Source organism: Dunckerocampus dactyliophorus, chromosome 3 (genome assembly GCF_027744805.1).
Source record: "Dunckerocampus dactyliophorus isolate RoL2022-P2 chromosome 3, RoL_Ddac_1.1, whole genome shotgun sequence".
In the NCBI taxonomy this organism is placed as follows: Eukaryota; Metazoa; Chordata; class Actinopteri; order Syngnathiformes; family Syngnathidae; genus Dunckerocampus; species Dunckerocampus dactyliophorus.
The window spans coordinates 6867891-6890303 of record NC_072821.1 but is presented as its reverse complement, the minus strand read 5'-3'; the positions used below and the strand labels follow the sequence as shown (position 1 = coordinate 6890303).

Here is a 22413-nt window from a genome sequence, read left to right as displayed (position 1 = left end):
AGAATGGGAGGCTCAGGTAAAATTTCGACTTGCACAAATATATTTGTAAATTATCTGTATACATTATTTATGACATTGCCTATTATATGCATGTTTACTGTATATTCAAATAGATTTTATTTAATATTTTTTATATTTGGGAAAAATACCAGAAATAGACAAATGTTTTAAATATATAGAGCAACAACATTAGTAGCAATTGGACTCAAAGACAATTTAGTTTTGAAGTAGTACACAGAATTAAGGGTCTGCCATTGTGCATATCATTGTGAACTCACGCTTGTGTGATGATACCATAACGCAGAAAGGCATCTCACATATAAAGATTTTAGAGCCTTAAAATGCAAAATTCCATAAAAAAGACAAATTTATCATGGCAGCTGGCCTGTGGGATAAGCCACAATAAAACTTCAGTGTTACATGAGCTTTTACACACTCAATCCATTACAGCACACATTCATACTTGCTTATTTCTCTACATTACACATTACATAACAATAAGCGAGGCGGGCAACAGGGGAAAACACACAGCAATGTCCAAATGTGCCAAACACGGACGATATCCCTCAAGTCTGGCCCCCATGGTAGCCTGGTTAACTTCTTTTTTTGTGGTGGACTTGCAGTATGTCTCTCATGCAGTTGTTTTGAGGGGTTCTGTGTTTTTTGGCGTTTGCAGCATTTTTATTTTGCAGCGTTTTCCTATTGCATGTCTTTTATGGTGTTGTGGATCATTTCTGCACCAAATAACTCCATGTAACCTTTCAAACCACAAGAAGTGAGTAGGAAGCGCTGGCCGCCAGTCAGCACATGTTTTTTCCTCGCTCAATCATAAAATATCTGAGGAAATAAAAGACAAGACAACCATCCGTGACCCTAGAGTACAGAATCAAGTTATGGAGCTTAAATAAACACCATCGCTGACTATATTTACCCATCCATTCCCCAGGCGGCGCCTCATGAGTTCTTCACAATCCAATATTGTTGCGTTGTTGTCGTCAACGTTGTAACCCACGGCCAGGACGGCGTAATTCACCGTGTTGGCTGTGTTCTCGCACAGAGTACTTAGAAGATAAATGCTTTTAGATTAAGAAATGCATTTTCATGTTCGATAAAATTTTTACTTGCATATGACTTCGTGCAGGAAAGTTACTCCATTAATGAATACAACTCAACTAACCCATTTTACCTAATCAGTTCTACAACATTAGCCATGGCTATAATTCTGTAACATTTTATGTTAATATGGCCAGTTTTTAGGCTTGAAACAAGAGACGATATCTGTGGGAAGTGGCCACCTACCCAGCAGCACTATAATATCAGCAGCACCATAACAAATGAGGCATGAGAACATTACTTAAATCAAGTAAAAGGCTGCTGAGAGGGAGGCCCATGTGACAAGACACTGTGACATTGGTTTAAAAGCGAGTCTTCACAATAATGCACATATTTATGATAATTATACATCAATTGTATTAACATTGAACAATTTAACAATGAAAATGCAATTCCTGCAAATGCTCTACTTATAGGAAGGGCTTTTAATTACTTAAGCGGCAACAAATGAATTGAAGATGGGCTGTTCTGTTGTCAAAGCTAGCTTTTCAATCAGCATCAATACTGCTGGTGAGTTCATTGTAAACAACAGTACGGCAAGTGTAATACACCAACAGCTGAGTAGCAACATTTTAAAGCCCATGCAGAGGTAGATAAGGCTGCAGGATGCTGACCACTCATTATACTTATACATGTATTATACTATACATTATAACCATTTTGTATTCACTATGTCTATTCATTGCATGCATTGTCTATGATTATGCATTCTTTACTTGTGTACATACTTGTGTATCTTGCTTGCTGCTGTAACAGATGAATTTCCCTGCTGTGGGATTAATAAAGTACTACTACTACTACATACTTTAAATGCAGCTACTGCCATCTTGTGGCAATAGATAATATATCAGGATGTTGACTGCAGCCGCAGCTGTTAATGTTAATGTTCCCAGCGGTTATTTGCATCAATGGAGCATTCACCGGGTGACTGTATGAAACTGCAATGCATTCATTGGAGAAGAAATGGAAAGTTGTTTGCATCGAGTGCCTTATTTAATTGCATAACCATCCACAATCGCTCCTGGTGAATTGTGCACCCTTAACACCATTATTGACAATAAACAACAATAAAACAACTCACACTCGTAATGTTGACCACATCTTGGACAAAAGCGTCGGCGAGCGGCCGGATGGAAGTGGCAAGTGTCATCCTAAGGAAAATAAGACAAAATGTCATTAACAAAACTTTGAATTGTAATAAAACTAATGATAAACCCATACATAGACTTAAAAAGGGTAGTCCTCCTCTGTCATGATTCAAGATTCAAGAGTTTTTTTGTCATATGCACAGTAAAACAGGTAGTTATACTATGCAATGAAATTCTTGTTCTGTTAAATCTCCCCCCCCCCAAAAAAGAAAACACAAGAAAATGAATAAGAACAAAGAAACATTAATACCAAAAAATTAAGCAACAAAACAGAAGAGACATTAATACCAATAAATAAATTAAGTGTTATGAGTGTGTGCATGTGTGTGAGTGCTTTGTTGAGAAGCCTGATGGCCTGTGGGTAAAAGCTGTTCGCCAGCCATGTGGTCCTGGACTGTAGCGTTTGCCTGACGATAGGAGTGTGAATAATGAGTGTTATGGAGCTGTGCTGTCCTTGATGAGGTTGTTTGTTCTTCCTAGGACGTGAGATTTATAAATGTCTTGCAGTGAGGGGAGGGCTGCCCCAACAATGTGCTGTGAGGTCTTGATCACCCGCTGGAGTGCCTTCCTATCACGTGTTGTACAGTTATCGTAACAAACAATGATAGAGGCGGTAAGGACACTTTCCATAGTGCATCTATAGAAGCAACTGAGGATTGTGGTGGGCCCACGTGCAGTATGTCCTTATTATGTACAAGCAAAATAGTGGCCTAATGACATGACAATACAGTAATTCCTCACCACTTCTTCCTTCGAATTTTGCGGCTTAACTCTCTTTATGGATTTTCAAAATTATATTAATTAATAAAGCATGCTGTTTCATGGTTGAATATTGGCTATTATTAATTTTTAAAAATACATATTTAAGCGCATTTTATGTATTTTTTGCCTAAATTAAGCATTTTCAAGCATAAAAATGGCTATGTGATACATTATACAAGATATATGTATACAGTATACAAATATAAGATATTCAATTTAAATTTACGAGAATAAACTCGTAACTTTATGTTACAGGCATTACGACAGACATACAACTTTATTTTCGAAATGTCCATTTTTTTTTCAATGTGGCCCTAATACGCCTATACATGTTTTCAAGTGACCTAAAACATTGCAGTATGTTGATCATAGCAGGGTTTAAGTAATACTTTTTAAGAGGAAGACCTAAATTTAAAAAAATGGTTCTTTACTGCAACCCAAACCTGAAAAAAAATGTAATAACTAAAACCATGTAAATTAACGATAAAGATACACAGTGGACGTGAATGGAAGCTTATTTAAGTTTACACTTGCCTACAAAAGCAGGCTTCAGCAAGCTTCTTTATGAGTAATGATTCCATTTGGTCTCCGCTCTCATCGGAGGACCTAAATATTGACCAATTTTGCCTTCAACATGTGCCTGAAGTTATCTTAGCAGTTTTAAAAGACAGGGTTTTTGTTTTGTTTTCCTGAATTTGAAGCTGCTGTGGCTAGTCTTTGGCCAGTCAGCTCCATCTTGGAGTACCTGGTTCTTTATACAGGAGTCACACAGTTGCCTTTGGCCTTCCTGTCCACAACTTCCTGCAGTCCTGCAATACATTCCGTAAGTGATTTTCTCGTAACACTGAGTCTACATCAAATCAATCCCAGCATCCGATGTGTCATACCTGAGGCTCCTGTAGCAGGAAGAATTTCCTGAATTCTTCAAATGTCATGTCTGAAAACTGATTCAGGTCCACTAAAAAATGAACAGTGAGAATGCGGGGCCTTCATAACTTTATCCAGTGACTCATTTAAGCAAGCTGCTGGTTTACTTGACTGTACTTGTGAAGGTGTGACTCTCAGCATTATGGCCATCCACTATCTTATTTTTTTTAAAGATGCGGAGGCGATGGAAGTATTCCTCGCTGTCGTAGACTTTGTTGTGCTACAAGAATATATAGAGAAGATCTACACAGAACACTTGGTTTGACAAATAATGTTATGAACAGAACTGTACATCAGTCTTAAGCCACCACTAGCGTTGTGTTCCAATTAACAAGGAAGGTAATGATTATCAGGAAAAAGTTAGACTGTAATTAATTGAAAATTAGATATTATTCAATTATTTTAATTAACAATAATAATTTAATAATATACAATGTGCAAATGTCATTAATGGTTAAATTATGTCATTTTAAATTTATTTAAATATATATATATATATATATATATATATAAATAATTTAATAAAATTAACAATTGAATTATTTTTTTACTTTTAATAATGTTAACATTTAAATTGAAGTAGTTATATTTATATTAAACATAGTTAAACATAGTTAAAAATATATATTTTACATAAAAAATATAATTTTAAAAACTCACATTTGAACTACACATTTTTTTACTTAAAATAATTCTTTAAGTAAAAAAATTCTTAAAACCTTTTAGTAAAGTTAACTCTTGTGTTTAAACAAAAGCAACAAACAACGTTACCAGCACGAGCGCCGTGCTCTCCTTCACAGCCTCCAAGGAGCCGTGCAAGCGTCACATGAGACAACAAGCCTCCCTCCCGCCCTTGCTCACGCCCTTATGTTGACCTTTGACCTCCCTCCAGCCTCATTGTGAGAAACACAAAACACTTCTCCCCCTGAGAAAGAAGAGATTTATTAACAAGAGGTAATCAGGAAAGAATACACCTTTTTTCCTGCAAAAAACTGCAAATACGACTCAAGCCGTGGACACACAATGGTCATAGCGCTGCATATTGCTCACTTGCTCAACATCTCATGTGCCTTTTTTTTACACCAGCTGTGCTAGATAGATACATTTGGAACAAAGTGGTACATGCCTGCCACTTAAGCTTTAGGTGCTCTTCTATACAAAGCCTGTAAAAATACATATATAGAAATATCCCAAGAATAAGCACAATAGTAGTACAGGTATATAGGTCCTGCTAAAAGTCAATGTGTTACACTTAGAAGTATCATACGCAGAGGAGTTCTACAGCATTTCCAGGGTTATGCTGTACAAGGGAAAACATACATCTGCTTCATTGGCAAAATCGTACAACAAAATAGTATACATACTTTTGTGGCGTAGATAATAATCCGTTTTCATGATTAAGGCAAAACTATGATACACTGGCCAAAAAGGGTCATCATCCGTAAAGAGTATAGAAGCTGGGAATTATTTACTTGCTACATACATTGCATTACGTACAAAGTTCATCCTAAAATCCAAAACTTTGAGCCAAAGTGTCTCATTGTGTGGCTACATGAAACATCCCACCATCCTCCATTTGATTTACTTCCAACAACCGAGAATATTTACAATATTTCCTCGTATATCGCCTAGTGTCTGTTTAGGGCAAGGTATTTTTTTCAAGGGAAGGCTTTTATTCATATATATATATAAAAACATATATATTATATATACATATAATAGTTTTTAAATATTAGTTCAAAATAAATCTACTTGTTTTTTTGTATTCTGATGCAACCTTTGCTCCAGAATGCACCTTCTTTAAACTCCATGATAAACTTCAGCTTTACAGATGCCACGATAATGATGTCCACAGCGACACATGCTGGTACCAGGTCATGCCAACACAATGCTATTTTTTACCTGAGGTGATCAAATGAGGCGTCAGTTTGAGGTGTGGCATCTATTTACCATATTTACCCCTTTCATTGTTTATTTACTCAACTGCAGATGATGGTAGAGTGGGTTATTTAGGCCAAGATTACAAATTACATTGTAGTTTACGTTATAGTTCAACCAATCAAATGATTGATCCTGTCCGCTCCCTCTTTGATGGGTGAGTTTGACGGAAAGATTGTAAAAACCCATGTTGCATTCCATGGTGCTTTTCATGACACAATATGCAAAAACGGTAAGAGCAGAAGCAGACTGGTTGGAACTAATAAGGCTTTTAGCTCCCTGTGACATACCCACGGACGCACACAACATTATGGGGCGACCAAAATACGCTGTCTCCACATGCTGTGGCTTAAGGTTATCTTAAATCTGCCCAGGTAACTCCTTCACAACATATGGCAAGACTCCACACAGATAACGTTTACATGCCTCGGTAGGTGCTGCTGTTTTGGTTAGCAGCGGAGTTCAAATGCGGCCAGCAGTATACTCTTAGATGTCCGTATGTGAACAACAGCCATGAACTATGAACTGAAGTAGTAACAGCGACTATCCACTTTTTCCTGACAGGAAAAGGGAAGCATTAGTTTGGGGAGAGGCATTTACAGTATTTGTTGAAAGAAGGGGAGTAAGAGTGCCCCCTACTGTCTATTAGAGTAGTACAGTAGGCACTAGCTGAAAGCATACAGCACAGTCGTCCCTCGCTACATCGCGGTTCAAACATCAAGCCCTCACTCTATCGCGTTTTTTTTTTTTAAATTAATGATCGCACTTTCCTGGTTGAATACTGCCTATTTTTTTTTTTTTTTTTAGGAATATTTATTTATTGGCCTAAATTAAGCATTTTCAAGCATAAAAATTCAAGAATAAAAATTGCTAAATGAACAAAAATACAAATATAAGGCATTCAGAACATGTGATATGTAGTGTAATATCTGTGACTTGTTGTGTACGCCTTTAAGGAGCGGGGTCTGGAAAGTGAGCTGTGTGTGATGTCAACTACCAAGAGTTGTCAGTGTTTGAGTTGAGTGTTAGCAGTAGGAAGGGTGTAGTGACTGGCGTGCGTTGGGGCCGACAGCAGCTCCTGTGTGAACGTTCACTGTATATGTGTTCTCTGCTTGTTAATAAAGCCATCGTGCATCGGGGACCTGAGTCTCTCCTTAACTCATTCAATACCAAAGATGTATTTATACTTATTTTACGTTTTTTTTGGCAAAAAGGTGATGACGCAACTGCACACTAATAGATGTCACTGTCACTGCAGTTTTAAGTCATAAAAACGGCCACAAGGTGGAAGAAGTGCATTTGATAAGAGCTCGGCATGGATCACTTCCATGTATTAACACACTCAACAGCAAGGAGGAAGTGAAAGAGCATAGAGGAGTGTGGCGTGCAGAAGGTTACCCATTGTAGGGAACGTTTAATGCACACGCACACACACAGTTTAGTTCAAAATTTTTAAATTTGTAAATAGTTCATGGTGTCATATTTGTAATTAAATTGTTGTTTTGGTGTAAAATAATGTTTTTTCGTGTTATGTTGTGGTATACAGTAGTTGTTTAGATATTTGAGCTGTCACAAAAACAAAACAAATTGTGACAAAGTGAAAGTTATGCTTGAAATGTATCTTTTCACAAAAAGCTGTTTTTCTCTCTTTACTTGTCGGGAACTGATATTTTCCTGAAACTTACCTATGTTCTACTGCTGATTACTAAAGAACAGAAAAACGTAGAAAAACTAACTTTTTTTTCTGATGAAAATCTCATCTTTCTTTTGGTAGGTTCCATGTCTATATAGCCGTAGAACACAATATTCTGTGTGCCTTGAAAAATCTGTCAAAATCGTCTAAAATGGCAGATACTGAAAGGGTTGTCTTTTGAAAAATGTCTGGCATTGAATGAGTTAACCACAAACAGCAGCATAACAGTAGTAATGCCACACTGGTCAGTAGGTGTCAGTAATGTTACATTGATGAGACAACAGCCTTATCAATAGAAGTACGCTGTCAATGTGTGAGTCTAAGTTATGTCTTATTTATGTCTAAGATGTTTTTTTTTTTCTATTATTATTTTCTATATTGGGTAATAAAGTGTGCAAGTGATTATGGGGCTGTTATTTCATGTCTAGAGGGCTCTAATAATGCTAAAAAAATGTATGTAGAAGGTCGCACTACGAAAATATTCCATTTATAAATAAGAAATCCTACTTTGCAGAAATCACGGTTGGGTCTGGAACCAATTAACCGTGATAAACGAGGGATTATTGTATTTAAGTAAACAATACTCCTGGTAATCAACTGGGGCATGGCGTCTATTAAAGTGGGGGGGACTTTGAGAATATACGGTAACTCCTTTTGTAACATTTAGCCTCTTCATAGTAAGTCTGGCATGTCTGTACTGAATCGAAATCAGCTCTAGATAAATGATCATGCAATTATCAAGAGGACACTAAAGGCCGCTATACTTTTAAGGCAAAACGTTGACACGGGAACTTAAAGGCGAATGACTGCATGTTTACACAGTCCAAATCTTTGATTCAACTTCTGAGCTGGAAAGTGGAAGTTTGTGTTTAATCGTGCTCTCTTAAATGAGAGTTTATTTTATATAATGCACATTCTCTTGAAGATATGTGAAACACCACAATATACTCCCTCATCTGTTTCTTCTGTGCTTGGAAATAATAATACAAGTGTACTTTGACACCATAAATAACATATACTCTGCAAACTATATGAATAAAAGCTCTCTGGGCTTCAGTCTCTGTTTGACACAAGTCAATGAGGAGAACAACCTAGAAGGGCACGGCCTATGTTGTCTACTACAAATAATAGTGTATGTACATTAAAATATAACATAATGACGCTGTACACTTCATACGAAAGTCAAGCAAGGGTGATAGAGCCTCTTCATGATGACGTTTTGGGTTCAATTCTCAGAGATGCTTCATACAGACTCTCCTCGTCCAGCACCGAGCTGTTGTCCAGCAAGTACTTTGCCACCTGCCACAACACCAACATGAAAAATGTGGAATTTATGTTAGTTGATTGCAATGACATGTCATGGCACAATGAGCACAGACACATATTGATTTGATTGAGTTTAAAGCTCTACTTTTACACTTGATGTTGATTTACCTCACGCTGCTGTTGATTAGTCGGTGTGCGGGGGGCTATGTTGACACAAAACTGTTTTCTTCAAAATTTTTATTTATTAGCATGTTCATTTTAATTTTTAAGTTAAGTGTGGAGAATTCGTGGTTCGTTGAGACTTTTTATATCTAGATATCTCTAGTCAAATGAAATAATAAGGTAGATAATCAAGAAATATATATATATATATATATATATATATATTTTTTTTTCTTACATCTTTAATAATTTTAATACCACACAGTCTGATTTATTTCTATAGAAACACTGAAACTTTCTATAGATTTAATGTTTTTTTCTTGTTAGTTATAGTTGGACAAAAGAAAATAATAATAAAATGAAATAGTAACATAGTAATAGTAATGTAATAGTATAACTACAAGTATAAATAATTTTATTTATTATTATTAGTATTGATTGATTTATACTCCAAAAATGTTGTCTCCGTCTATGGTATTCCTTGCTTTTCATTACGTCAATTTAATTGAATTTGAACTTGAATAGGAAGTATCAATCCTTCCGTCTTCATTCATAATTGATGCAGTTCGCCAGTAATAAAACTATTCAGTTTACGTCCGTGTTGTCTTTCAGGCATTTGGGTCCGTTTAACGTGAACACTACATGTGATTATGACACAGCGCGAACGTGTATTACGTTTGTCATCAATGCACTGCAGACAAAAACAATACCTTTGGTTGAGAGTCGATCTTGTAAGCTGTTTGCTGGAACTGCCGAATTTCTCGGATTATGTGAGATATCTGAGGACAAACATGAAATGATGAATACGGTCATTCAGTGTTTCCCATACGGTCATTCAGTGTTTCCCCTACATTCATTCATTTGTGGCGTACCGCCACACATAGATTTGGCGCTACCTCTTCGCCCTCGTTCATAAACACATAATTAATGGGAGTGTCTGTGAATGCAGCGTGTCCTTCTAACTCTGTAAAGTACACGGCATTGTAACACTGCTTCTTAACGCAGCATAAATGCACCCGGTCTGCCACAGAATAAGAAGATGTAGCAGGAAGGATCAGTGTTAACAACTGAGCGACTTTGTCACTATAATTAGCAAGTTGTCAGATCCCCCTGGATTATGTTTTCCAAAAAGGCGACTAGCGACAAATGCAGTGACTTTTTCTGGTCTTCTTGGACACTTTTGGAGACATAAAAGCAAGCAAATGAGGTTTGCCCTCGTCTTTTAAATAGCAGGATTTTTTTTTTTTTACCATTCTCATCTTGGAAAAGTTAACCAGGTTGTCCTCAGTGTAGTTGGGTGTTCCTTCCTCAATGAAGGCCAGGTCAGTCAGATACATTCCCAAGTAGGGAACACAGGGGGGATCACAGCTTGAGGACACAGGAATATAATTGTTCAAATTAAACACTTGGCAAGAAGAAAAGAAGACAACCGTTAGGTGACTTACTTCTTCAGAGCTTCTCTCAGGTTCTTGAAGCGACCCTCTGATGACACTAACTTCTGCAACTTGTCAATTACAGTCTTAGTCTACAAAAAGAGAACACACTTTAAGCCACAACACAAACTAATGGAGACCATAAAGCTGCTGAAAGCTGACTACTCAATTAGTTAAAACTACCTCAGATGGTTGCTTTGCACACAAACTATGAGACCCGTGCATCCCATTGGTATGTTTCCGCTACCTGCTTGGAGACTTTCAGCCAGGTCCTCTTGAGGCGGAAGATGGAACTGCGGTTGAGCGAAGACGTGATCTCCAGCACAGCGTTGTAGTTGTGGAGGCAGCGGCAGATGTCGGCCGCCGCCACCCACTTCTCGATGACCGCCACGCGCATGTTGACATCATCCCACTGCAAGATCTCTGTGGCGATCCTGTTGCTGATCTGATTAAAACAAAGAACATGCACGGTCGTCTTTTTATCTAAGAGTTCGCTCATCATTGCTTTAAATTCGGCAAGCGTACATCGTTGAAATGCTTGGTTGTCTTCATGATGTACGGAGTTCTCTCGTTCTTGTCGTTCTTCATCCAGCCTTGACCAAAGAACTCCCTGGGAAAAGATCAACGTTTTATCATTACGCCTTGTCTTTACAATGACACCATGTTTCACTACTGCTGCACTTACTCGTAAGGTATGACCTTGAAGACCAGGTGATCTAGCAGAGTGAGCTGCTCAGCTATCTCCAAGGCAGAGTGGTTCTCAAAGGGCTCATTCCTGCATTCCTCCAACGCCTTAAACACACATTCAATATTAGAACACAGGCCCAAACCATGCAGTAATGTAATCGTTGTTTCCTCTCACCATGTGAGCGAGTTCCTCCAGGGTGAGCTGGTTGTCTCCAGGGTCCTCCTGTGTGAGAGTCCTGCAAGCAAAGAAAGACGGTGTCTCGTTGTTTTGGTAACAGACTTTGGCGTAGCCTGCTGCGCCACTTTCTTCCCACCAGAATACTAACCAAACTAACCGAACCAATCCAACAGATGGCACTTTAGTAAAAAAACGTTTGTCATCAGTGGTGAAATGAATTAGCACTAAAACTCCTGATAGTGCTGTTTTGGAGCCAATTTCAGTAGCAGTTTCTATGCTTGAAAATGCTTAATTTAGGCAAAAACAAAACCTTACAAAAAAACACTTGGTTAAATATGGATATTTTTTACCACTAATAGACCATATTCAATTATGTAACAGCACAATTTAATTATTGATATCTTTTTTAAAAATCTTGATAGAGTGAAGCCACAAAATTCGAAGAGCGAAGTGCTGAGGGACTGTACATGTACATGTACGGTACTGACATTGTGTATATAGTACTTAGCAAATGTTTACACTGAACGACAAACAACTTTTGGAAAAACATGGAATAAAAACATAATAATGTAACATTGACCAGTATAAAATATTCATTATTTTAACCATCATTATGGTGCATTGGGCAACACGGTGGCCGAGTGGTTAGCATGTTGGCCACACAGTCAGGAGATCGGGAAGACCTGGGTTCGAACCTCCGCTTGGGCATCTCTGTGTGGAGTTTGCGTGTTCTTCCCGTGCGTGCGTGGGTTTTTTCCGGGTACTCCGGTTTCCTCCCACATTCCAAAAACATGTATGTCAGGATCATTGGCGACTCTAAATTGTCCATAGGTATGAATGTGAGTGTGAATGGTTGTTTGTCTGTATGTGCCATGCGATTGGCTGGCGACCAGTCCCGGGTGTACCCCGCCTCTCGCCCAAAGTCAGCTGGGATAGGCTCCAGCATGGAGGATAAGCGGCATAGAAAAAGGATGGATGGATTATGGTGCATTATATTTTTTGTTGTTGTTTTTGTTTTAGGTTACATTATTTTTGTTTATTACAGGTCATTCCCGTGAGTTAGAAAATTCCCAGAAAACCTAGAAAACATTGTTTTTTGGAAAAAAAAAGGTGTGTCATACGACTGTGTGCGCTCAAGTGATGAAAGCGGTAAACCCACCTAATAATGTTAGCAGCAGCCTTTCTCTCCTGTGTAAGGAGCTCTGGGTCATGCATCACCTCCTCAAGAAAGCCAATCACCCTCATCTTCAGCTCTGAGTTCAACTCAAAGTCCTGCAGATCAGTAACCGTGACACTGCTGAATTTGATTATGTTTAAAAAATATAACGAAAAGGTAGAAAAGGTGTACCTGGGAGTGTTTGGAAACCCAGTGACGCAAAACATTAAGCACTCGGTTGGTGGCGGCTCTTCTGATGACAAATTCTTTGTCGCCATTCCTCTGATCAGTAGGAAAGCCTGCCACCATATTGGATCTCATTAGATCAAGCATAGATCTCAACAGCATTCAGGACATTTTCATTTCAGTAGATTACGAATAAACTGACCCGTGCTGGCGAGGGACATGCGGCGGTACTTCTCCTTAGTTGGCGTGCCTTCGTTTGCACCGGCTGTGGCGATGGCAAAGGCCGAGGCCGCCGAGAGGGCGCTGCGGCTATTGTCCATCTCCCGGCAAGATGACACCACCATGCTATTGTTGAACGAGAACAGCGAGAACTCTGCCAAGGCGAAAACAGAATTTAGAGTTAAAGCTTATCCACTTTTAGTGGATTAGCCCCACAGGAAATAAAAAAAATATAAATAGTCCGTTCCAGGGTCAAACTGTACAGGCAATGTTTTACATTCCAAACTGCCAAACAAGTACAAAAAGAAGGTAAGCACTGTTATTATTAACACATTCAATCCCAGCCATTTTTCAAAATTCAACCAATTCAGTATCGGACATTTTAGACGACTTTGAGTGATTTTTCAAGGCACACAGAATATTGTGTTCTATGGCTCATATAAACATGGAACCTGCCAAAGGAAAGATTAGACTCCCATTCTTTAATAGTAAACAGTAGAACATACTGTAGCTAAGTTTCAGGAAAATAACAGTCCCCAACAAAAGGGAAGGGAGAAAAGGGAGAAAAACAGCTTTTTGTGAAAGGATAGTCATGGAAAAAATGATTAGACCACCCTTGTTTCTTCATTTTCTTGTTCATTTTAATGCCAATACAACTAAATGTACGTTTGTTTGGACAAATATAACGATGACAACAAAAATAGCAAATTTTTAAAAAATTATTATTATATACACATAAGTGCAATATTTTTTTTATTTTTTATATTTTATTCTTTCGCACTACAATACAGCACATCTATTTGACTACTACGTATCATTAACTTGTTTCCCCCACCCCCTTATATTTATTGATAGTATTTTGTTAGGATGCAGTCCACTTCACATTCTGTCAAATCGCTTGACATCGCACAAAACCTACCTTCCATTTGTTACTTGTCTTATGTCTTGTGTAATGTGTTTTATAACCTCCACACATATGTTATATATGCAGTCTATATGTCTATCACTGGTGTAAATACACACTGTTGTGTGGAGTTTGCATGTTCTCCCGGTTTTCTCCGGATACTCCATACTCCAAAAACATGCATATTAGGTTCATTGGCGAAGTATGAGTGTAAATGATTGTTTGATAATATGTGCCCTGCGATTGGCTGGCGACCAGTCCAGGGTGTACCCCGCCTCTCGCCCGAACTCAGCTGGGATAGGTTCCAGCATACCCGCAACCCTGGTGAGGATAGACACGGCATAGAAGATGGATGGATGCATGTGCATTTCAAGCATGATTGTCACTTTGACAGAATTTTTTGCTTTTGTGACAGCTCATATATCGAAACAACTATGCAACAACATAAACAACACAAGAAAGGGTTGTTTTACATACAATTAAAAATGTATTTGCAAATATAACACCGTGAACTATTTACAATTTTCACATTTGGAACTAAACTGTGTGTGTGCACGCATGTGCACATGCGTGTGTGCATGCATTCAAATTTCCCTACAATGCGTAACCTTCTCCATGCTCTTCCACGTCCTCCTTGCTGTCGAGTGTGCTTTTACATGAGAAAGAGCCATGCCGAGCTCTTACCAAATGCTGTTCTCCGACCTTGTGGCCGTTTTTCTGGCTTAAAACTGCTTGAAAAGTGACTTGACTCGGCAGTTGCGTCATCACCTCTTTTTGCCTCTCGCACAAAAAAACATAAAAGACGTATCAATAAGTCTTTGGGATCAGGCGTTCGGGTGTATAAAAATGTATAAATACGTCTTTGGTATTGAATGAGTTAAGATAAAACACTCTTTAACTTTAATGATGAAGGCGTAGAGCAAAGGTGATTTGCGTTGCAGATGTGCCTCATGCATCTCACTTTTAAACTGTCACATAAAGAAGTTAACCACGTGTAAAGCAATAACTCACTTTGATAACAGGTGATGACGCTCACCACCTTGTTGAGGTTTGTCTTTCTTGCGGCGTGCGTGCTCTATAAAAGCAAATAACCAGCTGGGTCTCTACTTTATGAAAAATTGGCATTAACAGCTGCGGCTGAAGGCAACCTCCTGATTAGATTTTTATGAACTCCACAATTTCAAGTATTATGGGTGGTCAGCATCGAGCAGCTTTATCTCCCACTGCATGCGCTTTAAAATGTTGCTACTAAGCCATTGGTGTGTAAGCCACTGGCTGAGCAGTTTTCTCCTTACCGCTATTACAACATTGGTTCTGTGTTGTGTGGGGCAATGTTAATACATTATCACGTGGTCAAAGAGTGCTATGTTTTCTTTTTCACTTTCTCATGTACTCCAAATCATTCTTAAAGTTTTTAAAAATGAAGTTGTTATATGAATACGTTTTTCATTTCATTTCCAAACGATAGTGTTGGCCATTGGAGGGCAGCCTTGAGCCAAAGCAGACCTCCATGTAGCATCGGTGAGTCCTGCAGCTCGTGTCAGTGACGGTGTTTGCCTCTTTGCCTCCCCCTCACACTTCCTCCCTGCCTTCCACCATTGAACCGGGGGCGGTATAGAAGAACACGCACATGGTTGCTAAGGTACAAGGTTTCCTTCCACCTACACTCGCACGGCACTGGCTTCCCTTGTATCCAACAACGTGGGAGGAGAACACACTGGGGATTAATTGTGCCTGACTACCGACAGGGTGGATGCTCCCTTCTCTGCGTGGTAGCAGCAGGTCTGAGAGGCTGTGGGTGTGTTTTTTTTCTTTCCCATGCCCTTATTTGGTTTTGTCAGATGTGACGTTTTCCACATTTAAAAAAAAAGTCTCAGCTACTATCCAGGTGTACAATACACACACACACATACACATAGATACTTTATAACTGGTGTGCATATAGCACAAGCTCCAAAGTCAAACTTGGACTTGAAATCATCATCATCACAAACTCTGGTGAGACTACAGCTCAGTGAGCATTCGTTGCGGCGACAGTTTGACCACGGAACAAATTAATTCACTTCACCTTTTTTTGACACTAGTAATACTAACATGTAGCCACCTGACTTGAACTGAACCTTTAAACACCTACCGCTGTTTTTCGACTTGACGTTCTTGGGTGTCGATGGCGACTTGGGAGGAGACATCTCCACTTCCGCCTCGTCACTGTGACTTGGTTCTTCGTCACACTCCTCTCTCACTGACAGATCTGGAAAAAGAAAGGAGGACACGACAATGTTAAGTTAGCAACTTAAATTTTTGCCAAATTTTGAGTTGGAGTGAATTTTAATTCGTTGAATGTGCATCTTTCAGATGGAAAGGATCCAAGAAAGTGTTGGAATTTGTGTTGACATTGTTTGAAAATATTTGGCATTTTCATTTGTTTTTCAATTTACAAAATTATTCATGTCCCCTATCGTTTTGAGGAAATGCACTCTTTTGCATAATTCTCACGGATGATGGCTACTAAAACATATTGAGTGTAAATATACATTTACAACATTGCCTACGGATATAATGAACAAAAATATTATCTTTTTGTCAAAATTACAAAAATAATTACTTTTAATATATTTTTTATTAATTATTTAATTAATTTCTAATTAATTTTATCTTTTAACACAACTTTTTACAGCACTTTATCACTTTTTGTGTCATTTTTAGTTAAAAAGCCATGCACATTATACATTTAAATAATAAATACATCCATAATAAGTATAATATATATAAGTATATAAAATTAAAAGGTTTGAATAATTTGGATCAAATGTTTATAACTAATACACAGCAGTGACTCAATTGCATAAATAATATTTCTGTAAATAAACTTATTGTACTGTTCTTTGACCTCCAGCACAGCGTTGACCTTTGAAGTCATTTGTCTGACTTCCTGTTCCTGTTGCTTTTCAAACAGACAAGTGGGCGTGGACAGATCATATGCTATTGTTTTCATTGGGCTATGGGGCAGTTATGCTAGGGCTCTATGAACTCTGCCTAGCAACAAGGTGATCAAGCAAACATGTGACATGACCATTAGTCTGAGCAGTGGTACACGTGAGCGTCATCCTGACCTTGCTTGTTGGCGGCAGACTCATCAGCCTTGCTCTCTGCTTTGGCTTCCCCATCATCTGGGATCTTGCTGGCCATGGTGCTGGACACATACAGCTTGTTGATGTCCAGGGTGGTCTTACTGAAGGGGGACATGGCGGTGTGCATGCTTGCATAGCCATTGGGGGAACAGCTGAGCGCGGCCAGGTCCAGAGCCTTGCCCCCTGTGATGATGGGAATGTTGAGCGAGAGCTTGCGGCGGCGATTGGGTGACGACGTCTTGGTGATGGAGAGCGGGGGAGGGGAGGAGAACTTGCGACTGGCACGTGGAGACGTGGGCGGCTCGCCGTAGAGGAGTTTATTGTTCTGGCTGCTAGCGAAGAACAGCTCCAAAGAACTGCAGCAAAGAGGAATCCCACTTTAATATCCTCATTTAAACATAATGTGAATGAATGAATAAATGTGGTACAAAATAAAATGCTACAGATCTGTTTTCATTGGTGTAAACGTCCCCATAAGATTCACACAAGTCAGTTCTGTTGGAGGTTCCTTAGAGATATATATTTCTTACCTCCGACACCAAAGTGTATGTGGGGTTCCGTAGTTGTTTTTTTTGCTGTATTAATGACTGTGGTTCTACACCTGCTCCATATAGAAATAAAACTGATGACCAAATTGGACCTGCATCCATTCCTTACCCACCTTCTACATATACAGTGCTACTCAAAAGTTTGGACACACTTTCTCATGCGACTGAATGAGAAGGTGTGTCCGCACTTGTGACTGATACTGCATGCAGTGAAACCCAACAACACTCATGACGTCACACAATTTATAATTCGACCGCTATTTTGGAAAAACTACATACACAAAATCAGCAAGACTCTGGTGTCACCATGTGCGCCGCCACCTGTTATCAAAGTTAAGGTGAAATGGTTGACTTCTTATTACACTTGAAAAAATGAGTTGTGAGAAGCGCATATGTGACACAAATTACCTTCGGCTTACCGTACACCTTTGTCAATGAGCGTTTCACTGTTATGACCTTTTATTCTCAGCAGTGGTTAACTTACTTTTACACCTGTATGACAGCTAAGAATGTCAACTTTAAACACTGTTTGTAAAGTTAATAGTGTTATGCTGGCAAAAATTTGATCCTGGAACAGATTATGTGATTGCATTTTTAATTTAGAAAGCAGGGATTTTGCCTGTTTAAAAAATGAGTGTGTTCACTCGTAGTCCTTTCTTCTACCACGCCAAAAAGTTTTGCTGAAACCTGCATTTGTGTGTAAAAAAAAACCCACTCATAATTTGTATTAAAAATGCATATATGGCAGAGTATAAAGTGTGTGTGTGTGTGTGGAGGGAACACATCGAACACAACAGAGCAGCCTGGGAGCTCCAGCCTCTTTTTATTGAAGCGACATTGTTTAAGACAGCATCCTCCTTGCACTGAGAGCCACCCCCTCTGAAGGCCTATAAATAGCCTGTCAAGTGACAGCATTGGAAGGCACGGGTGCTGCCAACAGCAACCAGCCCGGGGGAGGCCCACTGAGACGCCGTTAGAGAGAGAAGGTAGGGGAGAGAGAGAGAGAGAGGTGCAGTGAAGGAAAGAAGAAGAGGACAGAGATAGGCTGGAGTCAGTGACATAGTGGATATGGATTCCTTCACAATGAAGGCTGCTGGAAGTATGTGTGTGTGGGGGGGTGTATGGTACGCTGCTACCGCCACTCCACTGTGCTGTTAGCTGCTCATGTCATTTGTTAAAAAAGGATGGGATGAGGGGATGGACGGGAGATATAATAAGGATAAAGAAAGCAGGAGAAAAGGGTGACAAAAAAGGGGGATGATGGAGTAGAAAACACAACCATCAACATTTAATACCGTGGAGCTGCTGCAAATGAGTGGAGGGAGGGAAGGAAAGGGGGTACGAGGGTGGGAGAGGATGAGGAGAGGGTGGGGTCCTGCAGCAAAGTAAAGGGTTGTCATGGCGACAGCGCAGCGGAGAGAGGGATGGCCAGACTTGTGGAAAGAGGAGTAAAAGAGTGTAAAAGGAAAGGCGGGTGGCTTCAGTGGAGCGTGATGTCCTCACCTGGACACTGAGTCCAATGTGATAGGACAGATACAATATTTGGGGCGGCAGGGACAATTTCAGTGTACTGTCTGAAGAAAATATGTAAAGTTCTGAAACTTTACGCCTTTTTTCCACAAGCTGGGAAAGGATGAAGGCAGAACCAAAAACATTTTAGTGCAGAACCGGGAAAAGGAGTCTCTTTTAAATGTTGCTACAACATTTATCCAGGAATGAAGAATGAACCTTAATAATTAGGGGTGTCACAAGACAATTAGTTCACGAGGCAAGACGAAACAGGAGATGGGATCTACGAGAAAGTACAATGAATAAATATAAAAAAATATATGACAACAAGTTGCAATCTACTAATTTAATTCCTACTACGTTACCTCGCGTTGCTCCTCGCGAGGCTACACTCTCCTGCACTCTGTGTGTATGCTACTGGCCCCTTCTCCACCCACCGAGACAAAGAGGCTGTATAACTGACAAAGGGGCTCACTCTGTTCATGCCGATGTTGAAAACATTGCACAGAGTGAACTGCCTGTTTGGAGGCAGGCGATGAGGAAAACAGACGCGCATGCACATGGCAATCTACTGCGGCCGGCAAAATATTCCAGTTCATTTTTGTTCCATTTATCATGTGATTCATTCATTCATTTATGATCGTCCCAGGCTTAGTGGCCGCAAGACAGTTTTTTTCCTGAACGGGAAGTTTTAAGATCTTGTGACACCCGTATTAATGATAAAAATTCAGGCATAAATGGATGGGCGAATCTAGGATTTCTACCTTTAGGGGTGCTCAGCCCTCATTCAGGATATTACTCATACAACACCTTGGGATTAGCACATTAATAAAGCATCAAACACCTCTCCACACATTATTTCAATCAGATACAAGTTATTACTTGGAAATCAAGCTAATTAGTAAGATTGGTCTAATGGAGTAGATTGTAATATAGAGTAATTCAGAATGAATAATCAATGACATAAACAAAAGGCACCTTTTTAAAGATAAACACTGAGGCTCAAAAGGCAACAATCATAACATAATATGTATTGTTATTGTCATTATTGTGACAGTCACTAACCTTCAATATCTCACAGACACCTAAAATTTCAGCAAACATTTTTAATACAATATATCTTGATAAGGGGCAACACAACTTGGGTATACTTTAGAGTAGTCTGTGCTCGGCATGCGTAGCAGTAAAGATTTATTATCAACTGAAAATGAGGCAGGACCCAGCCATTAATGTCTAAATATCTGGCAACACAAATGAGTATGAAGATAACTGTGTCTTGCCTACAGTCAAGTATGGCCAAAGTAGCATCATATTCCGGCGATGCACGAGTGCTGCCGGTACTGTGGAGTTGTGGTTCATTGCTGCAAACATGAATTACAACAAGCACCGTGGCATAGTGAAGCAGAACTTGACCCCCTCCCTTGGAAAACTGGGTCGCATGGCAGTTTTCCAACACAATAACGATCCCAAACGCACCTCCAAGATGATTAAGAAGCTGACAGTGAAGAGGATGGAGTTTCCAAATTTGTCTCCTCCAGATCTGAATCCAACTGAGCACCTGTGGGGCATCCTCAAGCGGAAGGAAGGGGGAGGAGCGAAAGATGTTTAACATCCACCAGCTCTACCAGTGATGCCATCATAGAGGAGTGAAAGAGGATTCCAGTGAGAATCTGTGCAGCTCTGGTGAATTCTACACCCAAGAGGATTAAGGCAGTTCTAGATAATAATGGTGCTCACACTAAATATCGACGCTTTGGACACAGTTTAGACATGTTCACTGTGAGGTGTACTCACTAGTGTTGCCAGCTGTTAGACATTAATGTGTGCCACAATATCTATACTGCTTTCCAAGCTGTGCACTGACAACTTCATTTTTGAGACACTACTCACCGTGCAGGGATGGCGCTGATCGGCTTCTTGTAGATGGTGATGAGTTTGTCCAGCACGACCGCCGCGCTGGTGAAAACCCGATAAGAGTGGAGGAAGGTGTTCAGGAAGTCAATGGAGAGGAAGCGCAAGTCGGTCAGCCTCTCCAGCAGACGCTCCACGCTGGCGTAGCGGATCTGAAGCACCTTGCAGGAGTTCATCATCTTGCTGAAGCGGATGTCGACATCATCGCAGTATAAGCTGGTGTCGGATCTGCAGGAGAAAAGTACGATGCATTCATCCAGAAGAGATGTGGTCAGGGGTCACATCGATGATGATGTTCATAAATTCCAAATGTATGCACTCTTCATGCATGTTTCAGATATTCCTGTAATGTTGTATTTTATCTGTTGTGCATGTATAATGCATGGCGCATTAGTGTTTAATCTCACTTAATCATCTGCGGCACTGTGACTTTACTGTTTTCCTCGAAGGCATTCATCATCAGACCATTGCAGCGGATGTTGTCAATGCACTAGAAGATAGACAAAAGAGAGAAGACTATAGGGGTTAGTGAGTTCACAATCATCAACTAAAGCCCCTCAGTCACTCCTCACACAGTATACAAGGGATAAACATCAACTCCCCCATCTCGTAAAATCAGCACTTTACCGTCCTGCAATGACATTTATTGGTCTTTACCTGGCTGATGTCGCTCGTCCACGCGGACTTCTCTTGTCGTGATGAAGCCACCAGGATGACTGTGTAAGGCTGCCCATCTTTTGGCTCCACGATCACTTTAAAGTCCAGGTGCTCTGTGTCCTGGCCACTACGCTCCCCTTTGGCTATATTATAAATAAGATTGTAATAACACATATAAAATAAATGATTGAATCCTTACTGCCAGCAGGTCTTTGTGCATCACCTATACAGTGAACATTTAGGCTAACATAACCCATACATCCATTTTCTATACTGCTCATCTTCATCACGTAGCGGGTGAGCTGGAGCCTATCCCAGCTGGTGGGGTATACTCGAGACTTGTCACCAGTCAATCACAGGACAAATATGGACAAGCAACCATTTACACTCACATTCATCCCTTCGAACAATTTAGAATCTCCATTTAGACCTTAATGCACGATTTTGGGATGTGAGAGGAAGCTGGAAAACCTACATAGGCAGGAGGAGAATATGACAGCTCTAGATTTTCCAAAAGCGATTGGAAAAAGCGAACCTGAATTTCCTGACTATGAGGCAGGCGTGCTAATCACTATATCCCACTGTGCTGCCCAGTAAAAATAACAAAAAATTGAAATAAAAAAGATTTGATTTCTACATAATACACTGCAATATACAGTATATCAATTTATATGATTACATAAACAAATATTAAATGTTAGTTTTGTATTCTGAGCTGGTTATATCCTGACTGAGACATTTGTTAGGCTTCTTACGTTGTCCCAGTGCACAGGAGCCTCTGCAACCATAGGTGGCGCTCTGCCCATTTTGGCTTCATCGAATTGCCTGGTTGAAACCAGAACGTCAGGCTGCTCAGTTAGGTACCAAAAACAATGTGATTGTTTT

General features: G+C 39.7%; 2 protein-coding genes across 2 annotated transcripts in view; both read right to left on the bottom strand.

Moving 5' to 3' along the window:
• Positions 1-761: 761 nt before the first annotated feature.
• On the bottom strand, positions 762-5074 carry LOC129178489 (pro-cathepsin H-like). The gene is given in 10 exon segments (XM_054770770.1): positions 762-837; positions 932-979; positions 981-1061; positions 2127-2134; positions 2195-2239; positions 2241-2264; positions 2335-2364; positions 3911-3981; positions 4068-4170; positions 5054-5074. Coding segments are annotated over 10 exon segments (507 nt in total).
• Positions 4881-22413, bottom strand: part of LOC129178849 (ras-specific guanine nucleotide-releasing factor 1-like) — a 33818-nt gene continuing 16285 nt past the window's right edge. The window contains exons 12-27 of the mRNA XM_054771459.1: positions 21529-21671; positions 21279-21361; positions 20851-21099; positions 16886-17259; positions 15907-16023; positions 12852-13022; positions 12656-12762; positions 12467-12579; positions 11305-11365; positions 11128-11234; positions 10968-11052; positions 10690-10887; positions 10455-10534; positions 10260-10377; positions 9720-9788; positions 4881-8880 (exon numbers count right to left, since the gene is read on the bottom strand). Of these exons, the coding sequence (XP_054627434.1) occupies positions 8788-8880; positions 9720-9788; positions 10260-10377; positions 10455-10534; positions 10690-10887; positions 10968-11052; positions 11128-11234; positions 11305-11365; positions 12467-12579; positions 12656-12762; positions 12852-13022; positions 15907-16023; positions 16886-17259; positions 20851-21099; positions 21279-21361; positions 21529-21671 (2168 nt within the window). The 3' untranslated portion in view covers positions 4881-8787. The remainder of the gene's footprint in view (positions 8881-9719; positions 9789-10259; positions 10378-10454; positions 10535-10689; positions 10888-10967; positions 11053-11127; positions 11235-11304; positions 11366-12466; positions 12580-12655; positions 12763-12851; positions 13023-15906; positions 16024-16885; positions 17260-20850; positions 21100-21278; positions 21362-21528; positions 21672-22413) is intronic.